The 26,334-nt window shown below is 45.3% G+C and overlaps 2 protein-coding genes across 2 annotated transcripts in view; both read right to left on the reverse strand.

Annotated features, from left to right (window-relative positions):
• Nucleotides 1–24,235, reverse strand: part of LOC119722062 — a 64,034-nt gene extending 39,799 nt beyond the window's left edge. Inside the window, exon 1 of the mRNA XM_038192051.1 lies at nucleotides 23,920–24,235. The gene's annotated coding sequence lies outside the window, so the exon portion shown is untranslated. The remainder of the gene's footprint in view (nucleotides 1–23,919) is intronic.
• Nucleotides 1,109–17,186, reverse strand: LOC119721791. Its single transcript, XM_038191749.1, has 3 exons — nucleotides 16,312–17,186; nucleotides 14,523–16,090; nucleotides 1,109–2,175 (listed from the first exon to the last, which is right to left on the reverse strand). Exons 1-3 carry the CDS (start codon nucleotides 17,184–17,186, stop codon nucleotides 1,346–1,348), a joined length of 3,273 nt encoding a protein of 1,090 aa, XP_038047677.1. The 3' UTR covers nucleotides 1,109–1,345.
• Nucleotides 24,236–26,334: the final 2,099 nt, after the last annotated feature.

Genomic DNA, 26,334 nt, shown 5'->3' on the forward strand with positions numbered 1-26,334 from the left:
GTTCCACAACAGCCTCGACGAATGTAATCTGTAATGACGAATATACTCGACATGATGACTTGAAGAGGGTGACTAAACTTTGAAATTGAATAGTAAATGACTAAAGTGATATTAGTAAAAGCACGTGAATTTTTTTCTGACAAAGTCCCCCCCACAGAAGTGTGGGACGAGTCTACGAGTGATACTTACCCAAATAGCTACTACATATGCATATTTATTCGGCCGACAGGCTCAAACGCTAAAAGATTTAATCAACCACTGAGCGCCCTCTCGGGGCCTACCCATCATGCTACGTCATGAATCCGCCATTATACTTCCTCTTTTTTTCTCGCGCACTAAAGGTGAAAAACCATCGTAACGCGAGCCGAGAGTGGGGAGGAGGGCGGGAAGCTATTTGGGTAAGTATCACTCGTAGACTCGTCCCACACTTCTGTGGGGGGGAGTCTACTTCATTCACTTACCCAAATAGCTACTACATATGCATAGAGTGGCACCGACAATCGGTGGCTGGGTAGGCGAGACGCCCTGAAATCAAATGGTTAAACAACAGTATATATATATATATACATAATGATTTAGACCATTTAGATTGAATATACATGTAAATGTATTACCTGCTTAGTTAGTCTCCTGGTCAGACCGGGAAGAACTACTGCGCAGGGTAGGGTTCGTAGACGAGGACTGGTGTTGTGTCAGTACCGTCTTCCCTGTGTTCCCTCCAGTCTGGAGTACATCACGTAGGTAGCAGGATGTGAATGTTGTGGCAGACTTCCAGCATGCTGCTTGAGAAATCTCTGAAATAGGGACTCCGCTAAAAAATGCCCAGGACGCCGCTACGGCGCGTACGTCATGGGCTCGGACAAGGCCTTGGACAGAAGCATCCTTTTTGGATGGCCAATCCGCATTAGCAAATTTGATAGCAGCTACTACCCAACGCGCAATGGTGTCCCTTGAGGCGGGGCCATGTGGTTTTATGGTTGTAATAAAGAGCTGCATGCATTTATCCCTGAGTGACTTAGTGCGTGCCAGATACCATTTTAGGGCGCGCACTGGGCACCATAATTTGTCTGAGGGGATAGAAGAGGTTGACTCTATTTTTTCGGAGGAAAATATCAGGAGGGCTGAAACTTGCCGTCTGATTTTTCGTCAGGAAGGACGCCTTTGGGATCAGGCGAACCCCACCTGGTTCCCAGCAGATATGTCCCGAATCTAAAGTCAGCGCATGGATCTCGCTGCTACGCCTAGCGGTAGCCGCTGCGAGCAGGAAGGCCAACTTTATAGATACATGAATGAGGGGTGCTTGGCCCAAGGGCTCGTATGGAGCCTTGGCCAAAATGTTCAGGACCTAACCTAGATCCCAGGATGGGACCAGTTTCCGGATTGTAGGTCTCTCGTTGAACATTCCCCGGAGTAGGTTAGTGATTGCAACATTAGAGGAGATAGATGAGCCATCAGCGAAGCCTTTGTGAATTGCTGCTATGGCTGATCGATAATTTCGTATCGTTCCTACTGACAAATTGGCTCTGAACAATGACAGTAGGAATTCTGAACAATGGCTTAAAGAAGCACAGAGCGGATCCACAGCCTGTTCTGCGCACCACCTACTATAATGTCGTAGTCGACTGTCATAGATTCGTCGTGTTGAGAGACGACGTCCCTTTGCGGCCAGAGCTGCAGCGTCTTCAGAAAGACCTGCTGCTCGGTAGACACGCTTGACAGTGGCCAGCACGCTAAGTGAGATCTCCCGGTGTTGGAACCGGGACTGAGGTTGAACAAGTAGGTCGTGACGATCTGGGAGGATTAGTGGGGAGCCCACTAGGAGCCTCACCAGTCGCGGAAACCAGGGCTGACGCAGCCAAAAGGGGGCGATCAGCAGGATCTTGCACCTGTCTCTCTCCAGTTTCCCGATGACCTTTGTAAGGATTGAGATCGGGGGGAAGGCGTAAGCGAACATGTTTGTCCAGTCTATTGATAGTGCGTCCGAGGCCCAAGCATGAGGATGATGGGCTCTCGAACAGAACACCGGGAGCTGAGTGTTGACTGCTGAGGCGAACAGGTCTATGTGTGGACAACCTAGGATCGAGAAGATCTGATGTACGATCCTCCTGTTCAATGACCACTCCGTGGGAACTACTTTGCCCCTGGAGAGAGAGTCCGCTATGTCGTTTTCCGCACCAGGAATGTGAATGGCACGTAGATCGACTTTGTGAAACGCGCGCCCCTCTGTGAGATTGGCATTGTCGAGCCACCAATGGAGGTGCGGTATCAGCCAAGGTGTGGTGGGCACCAGATGACGTATGTGGTGACGACTGGGCCGATAGAAGGACAGCAAATGTAATTGGATGGGACGCATCCTTAGTCTGCAAAAGTTCACCACATCTACCATACTGGCCATGAGACCGAGCAACCTTAGCCAGGCTTGTGCTGGGGCCATGGTCGTCGGAAGAAACAGAGACACACACTGTTGGAGATTTACAATTCGTTCCTCCGTAGGCCGAACCAATCCCTTCTGGAGATCGAGAGACGCTCCCAGAAAGATTGGGAATTGGGATGGATGTGGATGGGATTTCTCGGCGTTGATAATAAACCCGAGATCCGCCGCTAGGCGCCAAGTCAGATTGAGTGCCGCCGATGCGGCCGTCTGAGATTGAGCAATAATGATCCAATCGTCCAGATACATGAAGATCATCACACCTTGTTTTCTTAATGCGGCCCCGATTGTCTTCACCACACGCGTGAAGACTCGGGGTGAGGTGGCTAGACCAAACGGAAGAACCATGAAGAAACTTCCAGTGGTCTGGTCTGACAGGAATGTGTAGATACGCATCTTTCAGATCTAGACTGGCTCCCCATGCAGGTGTACGAATCGATTGGAGTATGATGTTGAGCGTATCCATGCGAAAACGTCTTGGCCGAATAAATTTGTTGAGGGGTTTTAGATTTAAAATCGGGCGGCCACATGCCGGCCTCCTTCTTGGGTACCAGGAAGAAGGTCGACATGAAGCCCGACCGCGTCTCCCCCGGAGGGAGCGGGCGAATTGCCCGTTTCCCGAGGAGGGAACTGATCTCCCCTTCGAGGGAGAGACGTCTGGTAGGATCGGACGGAACTACCGTCGGTCGAACGATCATGTCCAACGGGGGGGTGCTCGAGAACTCGAGTGCGTAGCCGCACCCGATCGTATCGAGCACCCACCGGTCGGACGTAATTAAACCCCAGGACCCCGCAAAGTCTCGGAGACGGCCTCCCACGGGTCCGACGGCGGGAGGCCGCCACGAGTCTACTAAGTCACTTGCGCCAGCCCCCGGGATAGCGGGGGGCCAGTGCCCGGAAACCACGACCAGATTGGGGCCGTTGTTGTCCAGAGAACGTGCGGGCCTGCGTGGCGCGCGCACCGGAAGTATTGTCTGTGCAGCCACGAAAACCACCGCGACCAGATTTCAGAGGTTTGCGGCCTGCTGTTGTTTGGGCGCCGGTGCTGGAGGCTTCTTGAAGTTGATTTTCTCCGTAGCCTTCAGATGTTTGGCCTCATCTCGCATCTGATCTTCGAATTTACCGGCAAATAGATCCGTGCCCGTCAAGGGGAGATCTTCAAGTCTTTTGCGAGCACCCTGCGACGGGAGGAAAAGTGCATCGAGCACGTTACCCCGGCGGGTGGACGTTGATAGGGTCGACACACGTGTGAATTGATCAAGCACTGAGCGTAGACCATGGTCGAGGCAATGAAGGGCCGCAGTCAGCATATCTGCTGGAATCGGCGAGTCCTCTTCATAGCCCACGGCCAAATATTCCGTGAGAAGAAGTAAGAAAGACGTTGATTTCAAACCGAAACGTGAAGCTGCGTCTATCTTCCTCAAAACATCTTCAAGTTTACCCCATGTTTTGTCCACAAAGGGTCGCTTGGAAGACGAACCACTCTCATCGGACGCAAGTTTATCTTTCGTGGCGTCGGGGAGGGTAGGCGGAGTGAAGAACTTCGCATGATCTTCAGCCGGGAAACGAAAATAATCCCGTTCCCGACTGAGAAACGGCCGCCTTTTTTCCGTTGACATGATGCTGTCAATACGTTCCACGCATACTTGATCTAAAGGAAGTACGGGGAATATCTTATCGCTGCTAGATGCGGAGCCCGTCCTTCGCTTGAAAGATTTATGATCCGGTGGAGGGGGCTCATCAGCGGAGGGTAAATGAAGTACTCTTATCATATCCCTCTGTACTAAACGGAGCTCCGTTTCAGAGATAGACAGCCGCTGTAAACGGTCTGGTTCCTCGTCGTCATCGGATGACTCAGCCGATTGTGAGGGCCGAGTTGACTCCAGTGAACAAACGCCGTCTGGAGGGGCGAGTTGTACCGAACCACGCGGTAGTGGCTGGACAACTTCCTCCGAGTCAAACTGCATGAATGGATGAATGCTCAATACAGGCGGGGATCCCAGCGTACGCGGTAGGTCCCGCGGCCTCTGATCCACCCAACCGTGGCCCACGGCCGATGCATGCGAGACGCTCGCTGAAGGCCGGGCCTCCGTTGTACGGTCAACCACGTGCGGTATGTCCCGCTGTGCTTGGGCCACCCAACCGTGACCAACGAAAGACGACTGTGAAGCCCTCACCGCAGGCGGGGATGCCGGAGCACGACTAATTGTGTGCGGTATGTCCCTCTGTTCCTGGGCCACCCAAGCGTGACCGGTGACTGAAGACTGTGATGCGGGCCCAACGACCGATGGTTGTGGGCCGTAGTCCACCGCTGCAGGGGGCCCCCCAATAGGGCCCGCCCGGCGGCCTGCCGACATAGCCGATAGCGTATCGGAAATCGACTGAAAAGCCTGCAGGAAATCTGCTCAAGAAACCGCGTCCTCCCCCCAGGAGCGTTTGCCCCGGTGGGACCGGTCAGAGGAGTCGTCAGAACCCGAAGAAGAACGGCGCGATCGACGTGCAGCCTTCTTCTTATTATTCTTAATAGAAGAACGGCCCCGAGGTGTGTCCGAGGAAAAATCAGAAGACACCTGGGACACCGGGACCCCCGAACAACGGAAAAAATCCGATGCTGAGAGTAGTCCCTCTGAGCGAGCTAGCATGAGGGCCGTCGGCCCGGGATCCCCCGGGGCGACCGGCTCCGTATCGCTCATAATGCACCCGGCCGACAGCGCCTCAGGCCCCGTGGGCTGAGCGAGCGCTGGACGGACCGGTAGCCCGTGCAATAGCCCATCCCGACAACCAGTGGTGTTCGGCACTGTGTCGGGAGGGCACGGGTGACTAGAGCCCACCGAAGTGTGACGGCTAGTCCCCTCGGGCTGCCCCGTGATCGGGGGAGGGCTAGGTGCCACAGCGGCGCTCGTTGCCGAGCCACGCTTGCCCCGACGGCCCTTCTTTGCTCCGGCACAGGAGATATGTTTTAGGGGAACCTTGCAGGAGTGTGCCTTTAGTTTGGGTGTTCCGCCCGAGTTGACGGAGAAGGTGATCGAGGTTCCCTTAACTGATCGTCGGAACTGCCAACTCCCCCAGCCGACTGTGGCTGAGGGTGCCGGACGAGAGACTGCTGCCGCGGTAACGTCGGAGCGTTAACGGCAGAGTCCCCCGAGAACTCGGTCCGTCCCGTGGGAGAGGAATTCCCCCCGGTTAGTGACAGATCGGCCCTCCCCAAACGCTTCATATTTATGAAATAAATAAAACCAAGAAGATGATGAAACTCTACAAACTGATGATTACTAACTCTTTTATTAAATACTTCTCTTAAACGCAAAAAAGGGTAGTAAATGACGAGGCAAACAGCGAGCTATTTCACGCACGTCCTACCCGACCTGCCGCTAAGAGAAAAGAGGACGCTCACGAGGCACGCATGCCGCGGGGTATTATGGGTAGGGCGCCAGAGGGCGCTATTGTATATAACTCTTAGCGGAAAATACCTGCCGGTAGGGGGAATATGCATAAGTAGTATTGCTCTACAGGTAAGTAGAGTGAAGTAGACTGGAAGTTTTCGTAGTTCATAAAAATAAAATAAAAACTTCCCACCAAAATAGATTTTGCCCTAGTAACTTTCATTGAAGCTGTCCAATTATTCAAATCAGTGTTAAGATCATCTACTCAATGAGCTGTCGGCTTAAGTTCATTGTTGCATAACATTACATAACTTAACAATCAAATGTCATATCTTTTCAAATAAAGCTCCAATAGCTGAGCTCAGTCAAGCGAAGGGAATGTATACCTCCGTGGACAAACAGGTTTCGTACATGAAATGTTCAAATTGGCATAGCTCAACGACGAAATGTGCAAATGCAACAATTTTTCGTCACATTTGCTTAAAGGCCAGTACTTTAATAGCTACTAATCGACAGTTAAAAAATAATTTTCAAAAATAGGTGAAAATTCCTGTCAAATGTGGGTGTCCTTTTTTTTAACCACCCTGTATTACATGTCCTTACAAATAATAAATGCTTGTGCCTTCATTTATTCAGCACATAAATGTGTCACATGTTTACCCATTTGTTATATTTTTGTCCCATCTGTCACATTTTTTCAATCACCTGTTAAAAAAAAAGGTGAACATACATTTTTTGTAGATCCTTCTGGTTTTTAACATACTACATGTTCTTCTTAAAAATAATAAATGCTTGTGCCTACATTTATTCAGTTCATATAAAAATGTCCCGTCTGTCACAACATTAATGAGCCTGGTGTTTCCAGTTCCATGTGTTGAATTAATTGTGTTGAATTAAGTAAAGTGTTCACTGATTATTGGCATAAAAGTTATTAACTTTAAAAGAAAACAAGTCAGGTGTGTTTACAAACACAAATGCCCCGCAACCTGTTTCCATGACAAAACACCACTCTTTTAACATCAACTTACATTGTACATGTACCTTGGTCACATGAAACGTTCATTGACAGCATTAGTGTCTTCTGTAGGTTTTATATGAATTAATCCCTAATCCCTATGATCTCAGAATAAATACAAGATTTCTATTGTTTTAACCACTGTGACCTTGACCCTTAACCTTTCGACCCCCAATATTTGGATAACCAAGAACGATCCACAAACCAAATTTGAAGTTCACATGTAAAGTATTTCTCAAGTTATCGCGCTGACAAAATTTCTTTTGTTTTAGCCACTGTGACCTTGACCCTTGACCTTTTGGCCCCAAATGCAAAAGGCTTCTTAGGATTGCCAAGGACAATCCACAAACCAAATTTGAAGTTCATATGTAAAGTAGATCTCAAGTTATCACGCTGACAAAATTTCTTTTGTTTTTGCTACTGTGACCTTGACCCTTGACCTTTTGGCCCCAAATGCAAAAGGCTTCTTAGGATTGCCAAGGACAACCCACAAACCCAATTTGAAGTTCATATGCAAAGTATTTCTCAAGTTATTGCGCTGACAAAATTTCTTTTGTTTTAGTCACTGTGACCTTGACCCTTGACCTTTTGGCCCCAAAAGCAAAAGGCTTCTTAGGATTGCCAAGGACAATCCACAAACCAAATTTGAAGTTCATATGTAAAGTATTTCTCAAGTTATCGCGCTGACAAAATTTCTATTGTTTCAGCCACTGTGACCTTGACCCTTGACCTTTCGGCCCCAAATGCAAAAGGCTTCTTAGGATTACCAAGGACACTCCACAAACCAAATTTGAAGTTCATATGTTATCGCGCTGACAAGATTTGTCCGGACACACACACCCAAACACCCAGTCGTTTTTTATTATGCTTCCGAGGATTGGCTTTGTGTTTTCCTTTGTCCCTGTAATATAACACTCTCCCATAGACTAAGCACACAAACCTGCGTTCGAGGACAATAGGCACCTTCCTTCGAGGATCAATGGCCCCTTTGTGCTCCTTTTGTTGTCTGTCCTCAGGCGTAATGCCATGCAGGAACACACACACCCACACACACAGTCGTTTTTTGCTATGCTTCCGAGGATTGGCTTTGTGTTTTCCTTTGTCCCTGTAATATAACACTCTCCCATAGACTAAGCACACAAACCTGCGTTCGAGGACAATAGGCACCTTCCTTCGAGGATCAATGGCCCCTTTGTGCTCCTTTTGTGCTCCTTTTGTTGTCTGTCCTCAGGCGTAATGCCATGCAGGAACACACCCACCCACCCACCCACCCACCCTCCCACCCACACACCCACGGAAGGACAAGGCGGAAACAGTATGCCCCTTCGGCTTCGCCGCGGGGCATAAAAACAACAATAAATTTCACAGGGGAACAGATAGCTTTTTCCAACGAAAGTCATTTTCAAAATATGGAGTGTAGTTTCCGTCCCATCCGTCACACTGATTTCACTTTGTCACTATATAGCCACTGAATCATCTAGTTTGATGGATTGTTTTTTAAATGAGAAATATACAAGGTGGATAAAAAAAATGAATTTGAGATATTATTGATAATTGGAACAGAAGTAGGGCACATGTGAATCAAAGGGCGATATCTCTGTTTGGGTTAAATCTCCTCTTTAAAATGACACCCTGATCATGTCCTTACATTCACGGTTGACTGAGCAGTGACCAATTTGATGAAAGGGTCTATTAAGAGAATTGCGCCACTTTTCATGGTGACATCTCTTTTTTCCCCCCACCTGCCTTGATTGGCAACCATAGCCTTTCACTCTGTGACAGATCACCACAAAAACCACAATTGAAAAGTGGCGCTATTCTCTTAATTGACCCTTTCATAAAATTGGTCACTACTCAGTCAACCGTGAATGCCAGGACATGATCAGGGTGTCATTTTAATAGTCCGGTCAATTTAGGAAAAAACAGGGCCTGACCTAGAACAAATTGCAATAGAATTTATTTTAATGCTATCAAGCTAAGGAAATATCACAATTTAACATACAGAAAATCTAATTTCATCAGAAGAGTGGAAAAGTGTTTTTATTCACTTTTTCACTACTAATTTTTCATCATACATAAACAGCCGTATGTTTTCTTTTGCGCCTGTTACTCGTCAGAAAATCCGTTCAGAGACTTCGCGAGACACGACTGATCACAGCAGACAACTTTTCTATGTCCACCAATTATTAAAATAATTGTAATTTACACTACTGCATAATAATATAGGATAGTTTCTTGAAAAAAAATCAAGAAATTTGAGATATTTTTGCTTTGTGAAATATTTATTGGTTAAAATAAATCACTTTGTGCCCCCCAAAAACTTTTGTTTCATAGAAAATCTTTGCATAAACAGGTCTACTTGAATAAAGGGCGGAAAATGATATACACAAAGAGATATATTTAAATTTAAATTTCAGGTGTTTATGCCAATAGGCCGAAGTCCAATTTAAAATATTAGGGAAAATATCAGAAATCCGAGAGTCGTGTGTTCCTTTTGTGTTGAATTTAGGTCATTGGCATAACTTATAAATAAGATATAAATTGTCCAAAAAAATGAACGTTTACCAAAAAAAACCTTACAAAAGCCTGGCAAATTAACGGGATTAAAATTTTGCAGTGAAATAAATTTTTAGCTGAATTCTGCGCTTTAGAGAAAAGAAAAAAAGTTACTGTACCATACTTATGAAAAACATGGAAAGCTCATGTACAGAACTACATCTGTTTCTCATCAACCTCGCCCATTAACCTTTTTACCCCTCAGCCGAGAGGCTCGAGGGGTATTGTCATCGCCTAGGGCGTCCGTCCGTCCGGATGTATGTGTGTCTGTCCGTCCGTACGTCCGTCCGGGCAGCTTAGTTTCCGGATGATAACTTGAGTTAGAAATGTTGTTTGGGGTTGTAACTTCGGTAGGGGGTTGCCCTTGGGAGAAGGCAAGTTGGGATTGGTTTTGAGGTCAAAAGGTCAAAGGTCAAGGTCACCGTGGTGAGTTAAATGTAAATGGTTTCCGGATGATAACTTGAGTTAGAAATGAGATTTTGGTGTCTAACTTTGGTAGAGGGTTGCCCTTGGGAGTAGGCAAGTTGGGATTGGTTTTGGGGTCAAAAGGTCAAAGGTCAAGGTCAGCATGGTGAGATAAAGGTAAATGGTTTCCGGATGATAACTTGAGTTAGAAATGAGATTTTGGTGTCTAACTTTGGAAGAGGGTTCCCCTTGGGAGAAGGCAAGTTGGGATTGGTTTTGGGGTCAAAAGGTCAAAGGTCAAGGTCAGCATGGTGAGTTAAAGGTAAATGGTTTCCGGATGATAACTTGAGTTAGAAATGAGATTTTGGTGTCTGACTGAGGTAGGGGTTTGCCCTTGGGTACAGGCAAGTTGGGATTGGTTTTGGGGTCAAAAGGTCAAAGGTCAAGGTCACCGTGGTGAGTTCAATGTAAATGGTTCCGAATGATAACTTGAGTTAGAAATGAAATGTTGGTGTCTAACTTCGGTAGGGGGTTTCCCATTGGTACAGGCATGTTGGGACTGGTTCTGGGGTCAAAGGCCAAAGGTCAAGGTCACCACGTTGAGTTAAAGGTTAATGGTTTCCGGATGATAACTTGACTCTGGCTGAGGGGTTTCAACAGCAACGCTGTTATTTTTTTCTTTGTGATCCCAGTGTTTTGAGATGTTTTGTTTCATATTTTCATGTACAGTAAACTCTGGCTAAACCGGTGACGACTGACGCGAATGCCGATATATGCTACAAGTCGTCATTTTGCTGACTTACATGAATGGTCTTTTGGACACATGATTCATTGCACTAATTGGCTTCGATTTACCCTGGATTATCTCCTTAATGCTTGAGTTGAATCCAGCAAATTAATCCTCGAATTGTATCATCACGTTTGGGGTATTGATAGTGGAGACCACGATTCATATGTACGTGCACAGTAACGAATTAAATGTGTGCGTGGTCCGGTATATACCACGCACGCATTGACTGCAGCATACCGGTAGCATGCAGTAGTCATTTAATAAGAAAACCCCCAAAATGGACAGAGCGCATGCGTCCAGCCTAGAGGGGGTACTGGTATTGATATGCTCACGATGCATACATGCGATGTATGCAGCAAAGATCCTATAGCGTCGCGTAGTGGTATGCAGTAGGACACCCTTTTTCGACACCGATGCATGCAGCGATCACGGGCCGTGCGAAACCACTTTTCACTCGACACTTTGCCAACCGCAGTACAGGAAGTCGATGCCAATGCGTGATTTGTTGAATGCCGACTTACACACAGGATTTTGTAATGCTTTTAATGGAAAGGGGACCAAGAGTAACACGACGACTTGAGCGAAATGGCGACTTCTAAAAGCCGACTTAGAAATAAAAAATTCAATGGAAATGCATTACAGACAATCGGGGCTTTAGTCAGACGGCCGACTTGAGCGATTTGACAAGTTGTACGATGTCGGTTTAGCCGGAGTTTACTGTACTAACAAAATGCACTGTATAAAGCTTCACAACCTGAGCCCAGTAATTCCTAAATATTCTAAACCAAATCCAACACATCATTTTCAGGCGCTCAATCAATAATATTTTATTAAAGATTTTCGCTTTACTTTTAAAACGGTCCATGTATGCACTGTCCAACCATTTTCCATCTGTGTATGATCAAAATGATGTTTAGACATCCCTAGCCCTGTTTGCAAATAATTGTATCTTGTCTGTGGACTTATTGCGCAAAGTTTAGGTGGAAAATCGTCCACTCCATCCGTAGTGCCCTGTATATTAAACTTATCATTTGAAACAGTCGTCTGCGGCACTTGCCTGTGGTCATGAATCCTAAACATTAGCTTACATGTATATAGACATGTAAATCGCACCAAGTCACCAGATGAATTGTTCGAGGACAAAATGTCCAAAAATTTTATCTGAAAAAATGCTTGAAAAACAACACCCTTCCACTCCACAGAAACAATTAGATTTTTCACATGTTGTTTGTGTATTTATGTTAAGTCGTTTGACGCTTGAATGGTTTCTATTGCAATTTGTTCTACATGTACCGATACGGTAGGTCTTAACTTAAGTTGACCGTACCGGTACTATAAAGAGGAGATTCAACCCTAACAGAGGATATCTCCCTTTGATTCACATGTGCCCTACTTCTGTTCCAAGTAGCAATAATATATCAGTTTCGTTTGTTTGTATCCACCCTGTAGAGTGTTTACTTTGACTTTATACATAAATTAGATGGTTACACCTTACATATTGGTTGTGGCAGGCCTTTGACAAAAAAGGTAGTGTAAATCTGTCCCGTCTGTCATGCCAGAATTGGCCTCAAGTTACCGGTATTTATTCTTGAACCTACTTTGGGACAATTCTGATGGTTTCCGTAAATATTTCATGCATCATGAGCATTTTTTTGGAAGGCCGTTCCCAGCGATTTGTTTTTATGAACGAGTTCGTGAATACTCATTCTGTGGCACAGCCCGGAAAAACTGCCGCATGCGCATAATCCTAATGTTGCGCTGTGAGCCTCTGGAACAGCAGTGGATTCACAACGTAACGAGAGACTGTCCTCTTAGTTACATTGTTAGAGTTTACAAAGTAAATTTAATTCGAAAGGGCATGTACAACGATATGTAACAGAGTTCCCCCCCCCCCCCCCACAGAAGTGTGGGACGAGTCTACGAGTGATACTTACCCAAATAGCTACTACATATGCATATTTATTCAGCCGACAGGCTCAAATGCTAAAAGATTTAATCAACCACCGAGCGCCCTCTCGGGGCCTACCCATCATGCTACGTCATGAATCCGCTATTATACTTCCTCTTTTTTCTCGCACACTAAAGGTGAAAAACCATCGTAACGCGAGCCGAGAGTGGGGAGGAGGGCGGGAAGCTATTTGGGTAAGTATCACTCGTAGACTCGTCCCACACTTCTGTGGGGGGGGGGGGGGGGGGGGGAGTCTACTTCATTCACTTACCCAAATAGCTACTACATATGCATAGAGTGGCACCGACAATCGGTGGCTGGGTAGGCGAGACGCCCTGAAATCAAATGGTTAAACAACAGTATATATATATATACATAATGATTTAGACCATTTAGATTGAATATACATGTAAATGTATTACCTGCTTAGTTAGTCTCCTGGCCAGGCCGGGAAGAACTACTGCGCAGGGTAGGGTTCGTACGTAGACGAGGACTGGTGTTGTGTCAGTACCATCTTCCCTGTGTTCCCTCCAGTCTGGAGTACATCACGTAGGTAGCAGGATGTGAATGTCGTGGCAGACTTCCAGCATGCTGCTTGAGAAATCTCTGAAATAGGGACTCCCCTAAAAAATGACAAGGACGCCGCTACGGCGCATACGTCATGGGCTCGGACAAGGCCTTGGACAGAAGCATCCTTTTTGGATGGCCAGTCCGCATTCGCAAATTTGATAGCAGCTACTACCCAACGCGCAATGGTGTCCCTTGAGGCGGGGCCATGTGGCTTTATGGTTGTAATAAAGAGCTGCATGCATTTATCCCTAAGTGACTTAGTGCGTGCCAGATACCATTTTAGGGCGCGCACTGGGCACCATAATTTGTCTGAGGGGATAGAAGAGGTTGACTCTATTTTTGGGAGGAAAATATCAGGAGGGCTGAAACTTGCCGTCTGATTTTTCGTCAGGAAGGACGCCTTTGGGATCAGGCGAACCCCACCTGGTTCCCAGCGGATATGTCCCGAATCTAAAGTCAACGCATGGATCTCGCTGCTACGCCTAGCGGTAGCCACTGCGAGCAGGAAGGCCAACTTTATAGATACATGAATGAGGGGTGCTTGGCCCAAGGGCTCGTATGGAGCCTTGGCCAAAATGTTCAGGACCTGACCTAGATCCCAGGATGGGACCAGTTTCCGGATTGTAGGTCTCTCGTTGAACATTCCCCAGAGTAGGTTAGTGATTGCAACATTAGAGGAGATAGATGAGCCATCAGCGAAGCCTTTGTGAATTGCTGCTATGGCTGATCGATAATTTCGTATCGTTCCTACTGACAAATTGGTTCTGAACAATGACAGTAGGAATTCCGAACAATGGCTTAAAGAAGCACAGAGCGGATCCACAGCCTGTTCTGCGCACCACCTACTATAATGTCGTAGTCGACTGTCATAGATTCGTCGTGTTGAGAGACGACGTCCCTTTGCGGCTAGAGCTGCAGCGTCTTCAGAAAGACCTGCTGCTCGGTAGGCACGCTTGACAGTGGCCAGCACGCTAAGTGGAGATCTCCCGGAGATGGGTGTCGGAACCGGGACTGAGGTTGAACAAGTAGGTCGTGACGATCTGGGAGGATTAGTGGGGAGCCCACTAGGAGCCTCACCAGTCGCGGAAACCAGGGCTGACGCGGCCAAAAGGGGGCGATCAGCAGGATCTTGCACCTGTCTCTCTCCAGTTTCCCGATGACCTTTGTAAGGATTGAGATCGGGGGGAAGGCGTAAGCGAACATGTTTGTCCAGTCTATTGATAGTGCGTCGGAGGCCCATGCATGAGGATGATGGGCTCTCGAACAGAACACCGGGAGCTGAGTGTTGACTGCTGAGGCGAACAGGTCTATGTGTGGATGACCTAGGATCGAGAAGATCTGATGTACGATCCTCCTGTTCAATGACCACTCCGTGGGAACTACTTTGCCTCTGGAGAGAGAGTCCGCTATGTCGTTTTCCGCACCAGGAATGTGAATGGCACGTAGATCGACTTTGTGTCTGATTAGCCACTGAAACATTTCCCAAGTCCGGTAGCACAGCTGGGGTGATTTTGTACCGCCCTGTTTGTTGATATATGCTACCACTGTCGTGTTGTCGGTCTTGATTAGAACAGACCGACCCACTACGTCTGCCTGAAAGTGGTGTAGGGCATTGACTACAGCCTGGAGTTCTAGAACATTCATATGTAGGGACCGAGTGTTGTCGTCCCAAGTGCCTGCAGCTTGTCGAGGGGGAAGGGAGGCTCCCCAGCCCTCGTTGGAGGCGTCGGTGGAGATTATGACGTGAGGATCCCCTCTGGGGAAGCTCCGTCCGCACCGAATGTTCTGTTCCAATAGCCACCACCGAAGGTGTGGCCGAATGACATCGTCGATCGAGACCAATAGAGAGATTGGATCTGTCTTTGGTCTGTAATGTGCCAGAAGATGCATTTGCAAAGGACGCATCCTCAGTCTGCACCATGGAACCAGGTCCACTAAGCTGGCCATGAACCCTAGAAGTTTCAGCCAAGCTCGGGCTGGAGCGACTTGAACGGATAGGAAAAGTTTGACGCACTTCAGCAGGCTGGTAACACGTTCCCCTGTGGGGACGGCTATGCCCCTGCGTAAATCGATCTCTGCTCCCAGGAAAGTGATTTCCTGGGACGGGATTAGGTGGGACTTCTTTTCGTTGATGATGAAGCCTAGCCTCGTCGTCAACGTATAAGTATCCCTCAAATTCTGAGCAGTCTGGCCTTCTGATTTTCCCACTATCAGCCAGTCGTCGAGATACATAAAAATCATTATGTTTTCTCGTCGGAGACGTGATGCCACTGCCCGCACAACCCTGGTGAACACTCTTGGCGAGGTTGATAGCCCGAAGGGAAGGGCAGTGAACTCGTAAGTGCGCCCCTGATACCGAAAACGAAGGAATCGGGAGTGCTCTTGGAAGATGGGGACGTGTAGGTATGCGTCTTTTAGGTCTAATGACGCTCCCCACGCTGGTGTGGGTAATGACTCTAGAACTACATGGAGAGTTTCCATTCGGAAACGTTTGGGTCTGACAAACTTGTTGAGCGGTTTCAGATTGATTATCGGCCGCCATTCGCCAGCCGCCTTCTTTGGTGTTAGAAAGAAGGAGGACAGGAAGCCTTTGAACTGCTCCATTGGTGGCACCAAGCGGACCGCTCTCTTCTCGATGAGGGATGAGATCTCTTGTTCGAGAGCTAATCGTTTGTCTGTGTTTGCCGGAACCGGTGTTTCGCAAACACATATTTCCAACGGAGGGGTGCTTGTAAATTCTAGTTGATAGCCGTGGCTGACTATAGAAAGCACCCATGCGTCGGAGGTGATCTCTCTCCAGGGCCCTACGAAATTTCTGAGACGACCCCCGACGGGCCCCAGTGTCGGGGTCGGCTCGGTAGGGGCGTCACCGATGCCACCCAGAGCGGGGGGCCGATTGCCCACCGCCACGTCCCCGGCCGCTAAATTGGCGTGCAGGGGCAGAGTAGGGGCGTGGAGCTGAAACCATTGCACCAGCTGATGCCTTGGCCGTCTGTTGGCGAAAAGGCTTGAACGGTTTCTTAAGGGCAGGGCGAAACGAGGGAGCACCCTTCGTTGCCTTCTTCCCAGAGAACTTGGGCTTGTTAGTGGCTGAAGGCTTCTTCAAGCTCAGTTTGTCTGCTGTCTCAATTCGTGCATTTAGCCTCAACTTCCAGAATTTCCTGGAATTTGCCTCCGAAAAGGTCTTTGCCCATAAGAGGAAGGTCTTCTAACTTCTTCTTAGCGCCCTCGTGTGGTATGTAAAGTGCATCCATCACGTTAGTCCTACGTGACTTGGCAGACAGGATAGAGATTCTCGTAAATTGGTCTAGAGAGAAACGGAGTATTTCGTCCAGACACCGGAAGGCCGCTGCTAACATATCGGCTGGAATTTGTGAATCTTCCTCACATGCGCAGACGATATATTCAGATAACAGAAGTAAAAAGGCGCTTGTTTGTGAACCAAATCTAGCCGCCTCATCGACCTTCTTCATTGTATCCTCCATCTTTGCTCTAGTCTTATCGACAAATATTGACTTGGTCGGGGCTTTGGCGCTATCTCCAGTCAATTTGTCCTTGGCCGTATCCGGAATAGAAGGAACCGTAAAGAAATCGTTTCGGTCCTTTTCTGGAAATTGGAAATAGGCTGCCGACCTTTTGTTGAAAGCCGTCCATTTCTTTGAATCGGCGATGCGTTGTATGCGATCGGCGCATAAACGATCCACCGGCATAGTTGGGAAAGCTGGATCCCGAGGTTCCTCCACGCCAGTCCGGCGTTTGAAAGAACGACGGGTGGTCTCTGGTTTACTGCTCTCTGGTAGTTGCAGTACCCGAACCATATCTCTTTGAACCAGTCTCAGCTGAGTCTCAAATGGCAAAAAATTGCCAGGGTCAATGGTTCCTCTCTCATCCCGCCCGAAATCGGCAGGATTGCGCCCGGATCCGGCTGAATTAAGCCCGGATCCGGCCGGATCGCGCCCGGATTCGGCCGGATTGGACCCGGATCCGGCCGGATCACACCCGGATCCGGCAGGATTAGACCCGGATTTGGGTCCGGAAATGTGGCCGCCGGGAGCGACCTCTGAGTCACCATTGGGGCCGATCTCCATTGTTGTTGTTTATTAAGGGCTGCTAGCGAAACGTTGATGTCCTGGAAAGCTTTTAGAAAGATTTCTGTGGATACACCTTTGTTTTTCTTTTTCCGATGCGTCGACTTACGGGGGGAATCCCCTGAAAAAGACGGCGCGGCCTTGTGTTTCCTTTTCTTGCTTGGGTGACTTGATTCACTGGATGAAAACTCTGATAATATCCTGGGAATTCCGGAGCATTGATCGAAGAATGATGTTGACTGCGAGTCCGTGGCCCGAATTGGGGGAGGAGGCAAGTCAGTCACCGCGAGTCCTGCCCATTCCGCACGGGTGGAAGCAGGATGCTCGGAGCGCGATGAACGCGCAGACGGGGCCGGTGAGGATTGAATCCTTTTACCGCTCCGTGACTGGTCGTCCCCGAGAGTTGCTGGAGCCAGCAGACCGGGGGGACGAGGCGAAGAAATTCCCGCGAAACCACGGGAAATCGACGCCGGGTTGCTAGGTGACGCCGATGGTCCGGAGACCGGAGGCGTAATCGAGCGACTATTGGTCCCTTTTTGGGTCTTACCCTTGGGACCGCTGGTGGCCTTTGATGTGGCCTTTTTAACCGCGGAACCCTTACGGCTGGTCGCCTGGGGGGCCGTGGTTACACGGGGAGTTTTATCCCCAGTATCCTCACGGTGTTCCATACCGTAGGACGTATGTTTGATGCCGGTCAAAACGCGTAAACACGGGATGACCGTTACAAACTACGGCGATGTCCCTGCGTGGGGACTCACTGCTATCTCGTCTTTTCGTACTATTGTACTACTGAGATATATGCAGTTGAGAACAGCCGAGGGGAAGGGAACGACCGCTGGTCGTTGTACCCCACGGAATTTCTCTTTACACGCCTGGCGAGGCGGCCGAGGGAAGTGAACGGCCAGCGGCCGATATACCCACGAATATCTCGCCGCTATCTCGTTTGTCACCGCACTACCGAGATAGCTTAGGACGGACGAGGGGCAGGGAACGACCTCTGTCGATATACCCGACGAAACGTCCTCTTCTAGCTTACTAGCTCCCCGAGCTAGCTGAAACAGTCAGGGGGGAAGGGAACGACCTCTGTCGATATACCCCCACTGTACTCGTCTCGCTAGGCCCTAGGTCACTGCGAGCTTAGGGGAAACGAACGGAGAACAGGGAACGGCCGAAACCGCTATATTCTTCGAAACGTTTCGCTAGTCCCCTGAACGGCCGAAAGTCTGACTTCCGGAACAGGGGCCCCACGTGTGGGGCAACTAGCAGACCTTGTGGAGAATAACCGCACTCCTCTCCGGGGATATACGACGCACTGTCTCCCCTAAAGGTCTTTATGGATTTCTATGGAGTCATAAAATAAATGCACTGCTTTTTTTTTTTTTTTTTTGACAAAGAAATATTATTATAAGATAACTGTACAACAGAAATAATAATAATAACTCAGGAAAGCCGACTCGGCTAAAATGGGATTGCACTCGATCCCAAAGGGAGAACCCAAGATGCCTACCCGGCACTGGGCTAGCCCCGCGGTGCCGACCTGGCCCGCCGCACGCGGTGTCAGACAAAGGCTGAAAAGCCTGCTACGCCACGTGAAAGAAAAACGAAAGCAAAATGACTCCAAAATCACTCCAAATGAGAACTACTTAACTCAAAACAAACTCTACAGATTCTACACAACTCACTTGGTTGATAAATTCTATAAAACAGAAACTCTTAAAGCGAAAATCGTACAAAAACTCGTCAAAAGGCGAGAGCAAAAATATTTGCTTCTGCACGATGCCGTCGCTAAGAAAAAAGAGGAAGTATAATGGCGGATTCATGACGTAGCATGATGGGTAGGCCCCGAGAGGGCGCTCGGTGGTTGATTAAATCTTTTAGCGTTTGAGCCTGTCGGCTGAATAAATATGCATATGTAGTAGCTATTTGGGTAAGTGAATGAAGTAGACTGTAAACTTGTACGTTGTAATGAAAAGCGCAAAATATTATGCATAATCGGTAGTTTTATGGTTAGTTTTATAGGTAGTAAAAAAGAAATTTGTGTTAACACCATACATCGTAACGCAAGAGGTGAGGCACGTTCGATGCATTTCCTTTTTTGGCAGGTTTTTTGGGCCCTTATATTTTCAAAAAATTGTCTTGGTTTTAAATTTCTAATTAAGACCAGTTTCTATTTTAAGGATAGGTAGTTTTGATTTTATTTTTGTAAATAAAACACCGGCAGATCACCGGCAAGACAAATTGTAAAACAATCATAAGATTCATATCATACATGGTTGCACAGGTCTCTAACAGAAAAAGTCATCGGCAATTGCAATTTATTTCCATCTACTACCCCTTACCAAACTAGACTGCTATAATAGCATGTGCATAGCAGTTCAATAGCATTTAAACAGCATGTGCATGCTATTATAGCATCCACATAGCATTCACAGAAAATGATGACTGGATGACTGCTAACTTTTGCAGTCCATATAGCATTCTCAATAGCATGCAGAATGAAAATAGCATTCCAAATAGCATGCGAGCTTCAAAGCATTCTGCATAACATGCAAGTGAAAGAGGGAGGACTGCAAATTGAGTACAGCATTCCAATTTAGCAGTCAATTGTAAAATAATTTTAAAGTATAGCATTCCGTGGCTAAACATAGCCTGCACAATAGCATTTCAATATATAAGCCAATCATATCATGGACTACAAGTCACATGATCAGTGATGGCCTTGTACATTCCACAGATTAACAGTCAGTGTGGGAAATTTGAAAACTGCAGTCAGTTGAATATTGTCAGTGCAGAGTGCAGTAGGCTGCACATAGTTTTGCAAGAAATTGTAGAAAGCATGGACATTACCTTATGGCATGAATGCTTGTGGATATAATTTCATGTTCACATGCATGCACTCAACCTGTACATTGTTGTACATGTACATGACAAAATACACTGGATGACTGGCTGAAAGTCTTTGGAATTGACAACTTAAAAGCAACAGTTGAACCAAGCAATATGGAGCCTCCATACACATGTATGCAACACACTCACAAACTGCTTGTATTTGGTAAGTCTACAGTTTGTACTACCAATGGGTCTATATTCCTACATGGTGGGTATTCAGTTTTTGGCTAGATAAAGACAATTTTATTCTGGCTTTGATTATGTTAGTGTTCATGGTGTATGTGATGTTGAACATTCCTTCATCCAATTGATTGAATTTTTGAATCAGCTGGATATCGGATGATAACTGTTTTAATTGTGATGCCAACTGGCATAAAAGTGACTACTGGTTGCTTCAAAGATAATTCAAATTATAAGCAGAGAATTGTTGCATTAAATTTCTGGCCATTGCTTTTATAAGCATGACAATGTTAAACAAAAACAAAGAGTGTCCCCATGTTTGTACAGCAATTCTGAGGCTGATAAAGTCTTAAAGAACAATTTTCTTATTTCATATATTTTGATCACAGTCTGTATACATAGGTCTATTAAATTTCAAAATGGTGTTAGCTGTGTTAAATATGGTTCAATACATGAAATTATTAAAGCTGATATAACACAAGTAATTTTTGGTATAAATTGTGACATTGAAAATGTATGTTGTAGGATGCCCCTGTCCATGTCACGATATAGCAGTCATGATAGCATTCACATAGCATGCATCATAGCATGCGAATGCTATTCTCATAGCATGCGAATGCTATTCTCATAGCATGCGAATGCTATTCTCATAGCATGCGAATGCTGTTATAGCATTCACGTTTGCATGCCTAAATAGCATTCTCCATAGCATGCGAATGCTATAGCTCATTTACATAATTCGGGCTTCTGACATGCTATAAAACTGCTATCTGATTGCTATCCTCAAGGAATGCTATGAAAAATGCTTTTAGGAAGTACAGACATGGCTTTTTGTGAATGCTATCAAATGGCAGTTCTCATAGCATTCGCATGTTAATTGCATGCTAAAGGAATGCTAAATGACTGCAGTCAAGTTTGGTAAGGGACAGCACAATTTGAAGGAGGAATCTCTATTTTGTTATGTAAAAAATTGTACCGTAAATAATTGTACATGTAGTAGATGATGACATTGAGAAATAAACATTTGAATTGTCATCAATGAACTCAGCATATGATGTATGAACTGATGGTGCTGGAGTTTCATGTTTGCGGGATAGACAAGTTCCCTTTAGTTGTACCTTTTAAGAGTAATTTCGTGTAAATACTTCATATTTCGTGTAAATAAGTGTCCACGCTAAAAAAAAAAAAAAAAATCGAATTTTGTAATACTTTGTGGGATGAAACGACTTGGGGAGCAAGTAACCAAAATAGACTTTTTAAACTTTTATTTTGCCCGTTGCCATGGTTACAGGCCATTATGTGTTTTGGCCATTCTTTTGCAATTTTGAGGCTGCACAAATTCATTTCAATTCCTTCCATAGTAAAAACGCTCCTCTTAAAACTGCTATGCCTGCACTCTCATCTCTTAATCTTTGGCCTTGAGCATTGTGTAAACACACCCACTCTCAAATTTGTATCCTTGTGGAGACATTTCTTTGTTCTCGTGTAGTAAAGTTTTTGATTTTGAAAGTAAAGTTTCAAAATGCTCTTGTTTTAACCAGAATTAATTTCCTTGGCTGAAATTTGGACTTAATATCCCTCTTTTTAAAACTCTTCCATTTGCGACAGATTAACCCATCTTGGAAATTCCTAGTTTTTGAGTAAAATCCATATATCTATTTCGTGAAAACCTTGTGGAGACCTATTCATCTACATGTATAGAAATTTCCCTGTGAAGACCTTTACAATGTTTTGTTCCCTATTGTGTGCGTGTCTCCACAAGGATACAAATTTCAGCACACCGTCACGCAGACCAGAACACACGAGCGAGGAAGTGGCCCACTGCATTGTGTATAGTTGTCCATGGATCAAAGAGCCTACTTTATTGGATGGATATTCTTCGTCTTATTTTGGACGGTGGTTAACATTGCCCAATCATGATGAATTTTACATTGATACCGGTAGTTAGCTTATGAATCACCAAGTCTACTGTGCGATTAAGAAAGTCAAAGGAGGGCGGTAGCGGAAGTTATGGCGAGTTGAAGATGGTCAGTGCGGCATAAACTGAGCGGAAAAGCGACTTTACACACAAATTTGAACCAAAAACTGGGGAGAGCTGTGAAGTTTATCTAAAAAATGACAGAGTTTAATCGGCTTCTTTTCTAATATAAATCACATTAATTGGAAGCATATTATATCTTCATAATACTCGATTAAGGACGAAAACTTTTACCACGTTTGTTAGTTTGATGACATAAAAACTGAAAATACCCCGCTGATTCCATGTATCGTTCCAACGGGGGATGTTCGAGCGGTTGCATTGAAAAAGAGCGAAAAGGAATTGATATGTCATTTTTTTGCGTTATTTTTAAAGGTCATCAAGCCAAACTGCGAAGTAATGTCACAAAAGTAACTATATCACGACAAAGTATCATCCTTACCCTTACAAGAAAAAAATAGAAACATTTCTGAAAAATAACAGCTTCGCTGTTGAAACCCCTCAGCCAGAGTCAAGTTATCATCCGGAAACCATGATACTTTAACTCAATATGGTGACCTTGACCTTTTGACCCCAAAACCAATCCCAACTTGCCTGTACCCAGGGGCAACCCCCTACCAAAGTTAGACAGCAAAATCTCATTTCCAACTCAAGTTATCATCCGGAAACCATTTACCTTTAACTCACCACGGTGACCTTGACCTTTGGACGACAAAACCAATCCCAACTTGCCTACTCCCAAAGGCAACCCCCTACCACAGTTAGACAGCAAAATCTCATTTCCAACTCAAGTTATCATCCGGAAACCATTTACGTTTAACTCACCACAGTGACCTTGACCTTTGACCTTTTGAACCCAAAACCAATCCCAACTTGCCTACTCCCAAGGGCAACCCCTTACCGAAGTTACAACCCCAAATCACATTTCTAACTCAAGGTATCATCCGGAAACTAAGCTGCCTGGACGGACGTCCGGACGTCCGCCCTAGGCGATGACAATACCCCTCGAGTCTCTCGGCTGAGGGGTAAAAATCACCTTTATATCATTTTTAGGCCCTACAATAAAGCATGTTTTTACAACTAGCAAAATTGCATTTTTACCCCATTTTTAACCCTCCAAAATAGCACTTGCCAGGGCACTCAGAATAATTTCCCTTCGGCTGTGGTTAGTTCAGACATTGGTCTTTTCATATCTGGTGAGAAAATCTATATCCTTTGTGCAGCCGCAGCACGTGGTTTAATTGTTGCCCGCCACACAGGGCAGTCATGCATGCTGACAGTGCGCCGTGTGCGCGATATATGACCAGTGCTGGCCAGCGGCAGTCCTGACTAATGTTGAGCATAGTACTGAGGTCGAGGATTGAGGCTAAGGCCAAAATGTGTGGCTGATGTTGGAGGATGTCAAGGTCTAAGACCAAACCTTGTGCTGTCTCAGCCGTGCATACTTAAAATCCTCTGCACTGCTCCAGAATGTGACACTGGCTCTGCCTCAACATATTGACAGTGATTGCTGATGGGTTTTGCAGGATTGAGGCAGTGGTCACCCCTCCAAGGACCATATTCAAGAAATAACGGATGATTTTGGAGGATTGTATGAGGCTGTATGCAATTTTCACATGGAGGCAGTTGGAGGATTTTGTAGCATCCCAGCGAAAATGCCTAGGAAGTTAGAATTAAATAACTTACTAAATTCCGGTACATAATGGATTCTCCTTCTCTGTGTGTGTCAATGCCAACTTCTTGCTGACATTCTTCAGCGATGTTCTCCGGCATGATTTTCTTAGATGACTGTGGTACACAGGCTGTAAATGAAGTTATCAAAGATACAAGTATGTACAATGTAAATATACTTCATGCAAGTGTCCACAGTCAAAAAATCTATTTTTGTTTAAAAGCTTTATGGGATGAAAGGAATTGGGGAGTAGGTAACTTTTAAAATCCATATTCAAAATACATTTTTGAAATTTTTTAACCTGTCGCTAGAGGGCGCTCGAAGATTGCATGACGTCATCGGTAGATGATTTGAAGAATACTATCAGCCGAAAGACTAACACCATTGAAAGCAAGTTCATATCTATTACCACTTTTAAATAATAAGCCACTTCCGGTTTTGGCCTTTTTCGACCGGAAGCAAGGGTCACCTGATTGCACGCACACTGAATGAAAGACCTCAACCTACTCTACCACTTGCCGGCAACAGAATGCTGCGGACGCGTACGGTTGATTTCTTATGCATTTTTAAATATTAAAGGTGTCACAATTAATTAATTACCTATAAATAAACACCGGATGACGTCATCATGACGTCATCATTACACAATGTTGTTTGAATTGGGTCTTTGCTTGGACAAAGAGTGGTGTAAATGAATTACTGGCAAAGAGTCGAAAATGCCCTCTGAAAATCAGCAATTTTTTTAAATTTCTGTGTACAAAGTCTATGGGAAAAATTAAATATTCAAAATTCTATAATAAATCGCGTGATGACGTCAGCATGACGAAAAGTTTCGGCATACATCTTCAGATGATGGTTAATAACTATAGTTTACAGTTGATCGGATTAAAAATAATTGCCAAAGTGGCTTGTAGAATAAAAACGTGTACAAAACCTATGGGGAAAAGTGGAAAAAAAAAAAAAAAAAAGAAACTAGAAATGTGTTTGTGGACAAACACTGAGCTGTTTCGACCGTTTTATTAATGACTGCCGTAAAGGAGCTTCATCCAGGTCGAATGAACATGTTCATGCGTATTCTATGCAAAAAGTGTCCATCCTATGTATAAAAAAAAAAAAAACATTTTTCATTTCGTCATGATAACGGCACATATTTTTAGAAATGTTCTGTATCTATTTACGACCTAACAAACCTTTTGCAAAAAAGAATTTCGATTTAACCACGTTGCATTGATGAGATATGAGTAAAAGGTCCAAAAATTGAATAATTCATATAAAATCACATGATGACGTCATCGTGACGTCACTGCAATTTTTGTCTACAACACTTCCTGGAATATCTGCATACCGACATTGAACCCAATCGGACATCAGGTTCTCTGACGTCATGATGACGTCACTTCAGATTTTGAATGCTTTTATCTGTACCTACCTACCCACCAAGTTTCATAACGATCGGACATACCCTTATATATGTGAATCACAAAATCACATTTTTGATGATGTCATGATGACGTCACACATTTATGAAATTTTGTGTATCTGTCTTTCACTTGACAAACATGTTACAAAAAGAATTTTGAATTTACAATGCTCCATTCATGAGATTTGAGTAAAAGGTCCAAAAATTGCATAATTTATATAAACTCACATGACGTCATCGTGACGTCACTGCAATTTTTGTCTACAACTTGTCCCGGGATACTTGCATACCAAGTTTGAACCCAATTGGACTTCCGATTCTGTAGATATAGGGCCTTAAAGTATGCACTTTTAGGATGACGTCATGTAACACATGATGACGTCATGATGACGTCATGATTCGGCAAACATCTCCAGATGGTTGTTTAAGTGTGTGCCAGGTTTGAAGTCGATCGGACCATATTTTATATAATTTTTGCAAAATTTGAAGAACATATTAAAATTTGAAAAATTCATAAAAAATCAGATGATGACGTCATGATGACGTCACTTCAGATTTGGAATGCTGTTATCTATACCTACCTACCCACCAAGTTTTATAACGATCGGACATACCCTTATATGTGAATCAAAAAATCACGTTTTTGATGACGTCATGATGACGTCACACATTTTACGAAATTTTGTGCATCTATCTATGACCTAACAAACCTGTTACAAAAAGAATTTCGAATTTACCACATTCCGTTTATGCGATATGAGTAAAAGGTCCAAAAATTGAATAATTTATATAAAATCACACGATGACATCATCATGACGTCACTGCAATTTTCATCTATAACACGTCCCGGAATACTTGCATACCAAGTTTGAACCAAATCGGACTTCCGGTTCTGTAGATATAGGGCCTTAAAGTATGCTCTTTTAGGATGACGTCACGTCACACGTGATGACGTCATGATGACGAAAAGTTTCGGCATACATCTTCAGATGGTGGTCCAAGTGTGTG

Source organism: Patiria miniata, unplaced genomic scaffold (assembly GCF_015706575.1).
Source record: "Patiria miniata isolate m_02_andy unplaced genomic scaffold, ASM1570657v1 HiC_scaffold_14, whole genome shotgun sequence".
Lineage (NCBI taxonomy): Eukaryota > Metazoa > Echinodermata > Asteroidea > Valvatida > Asterinidae > Patiria > Patiria miniata.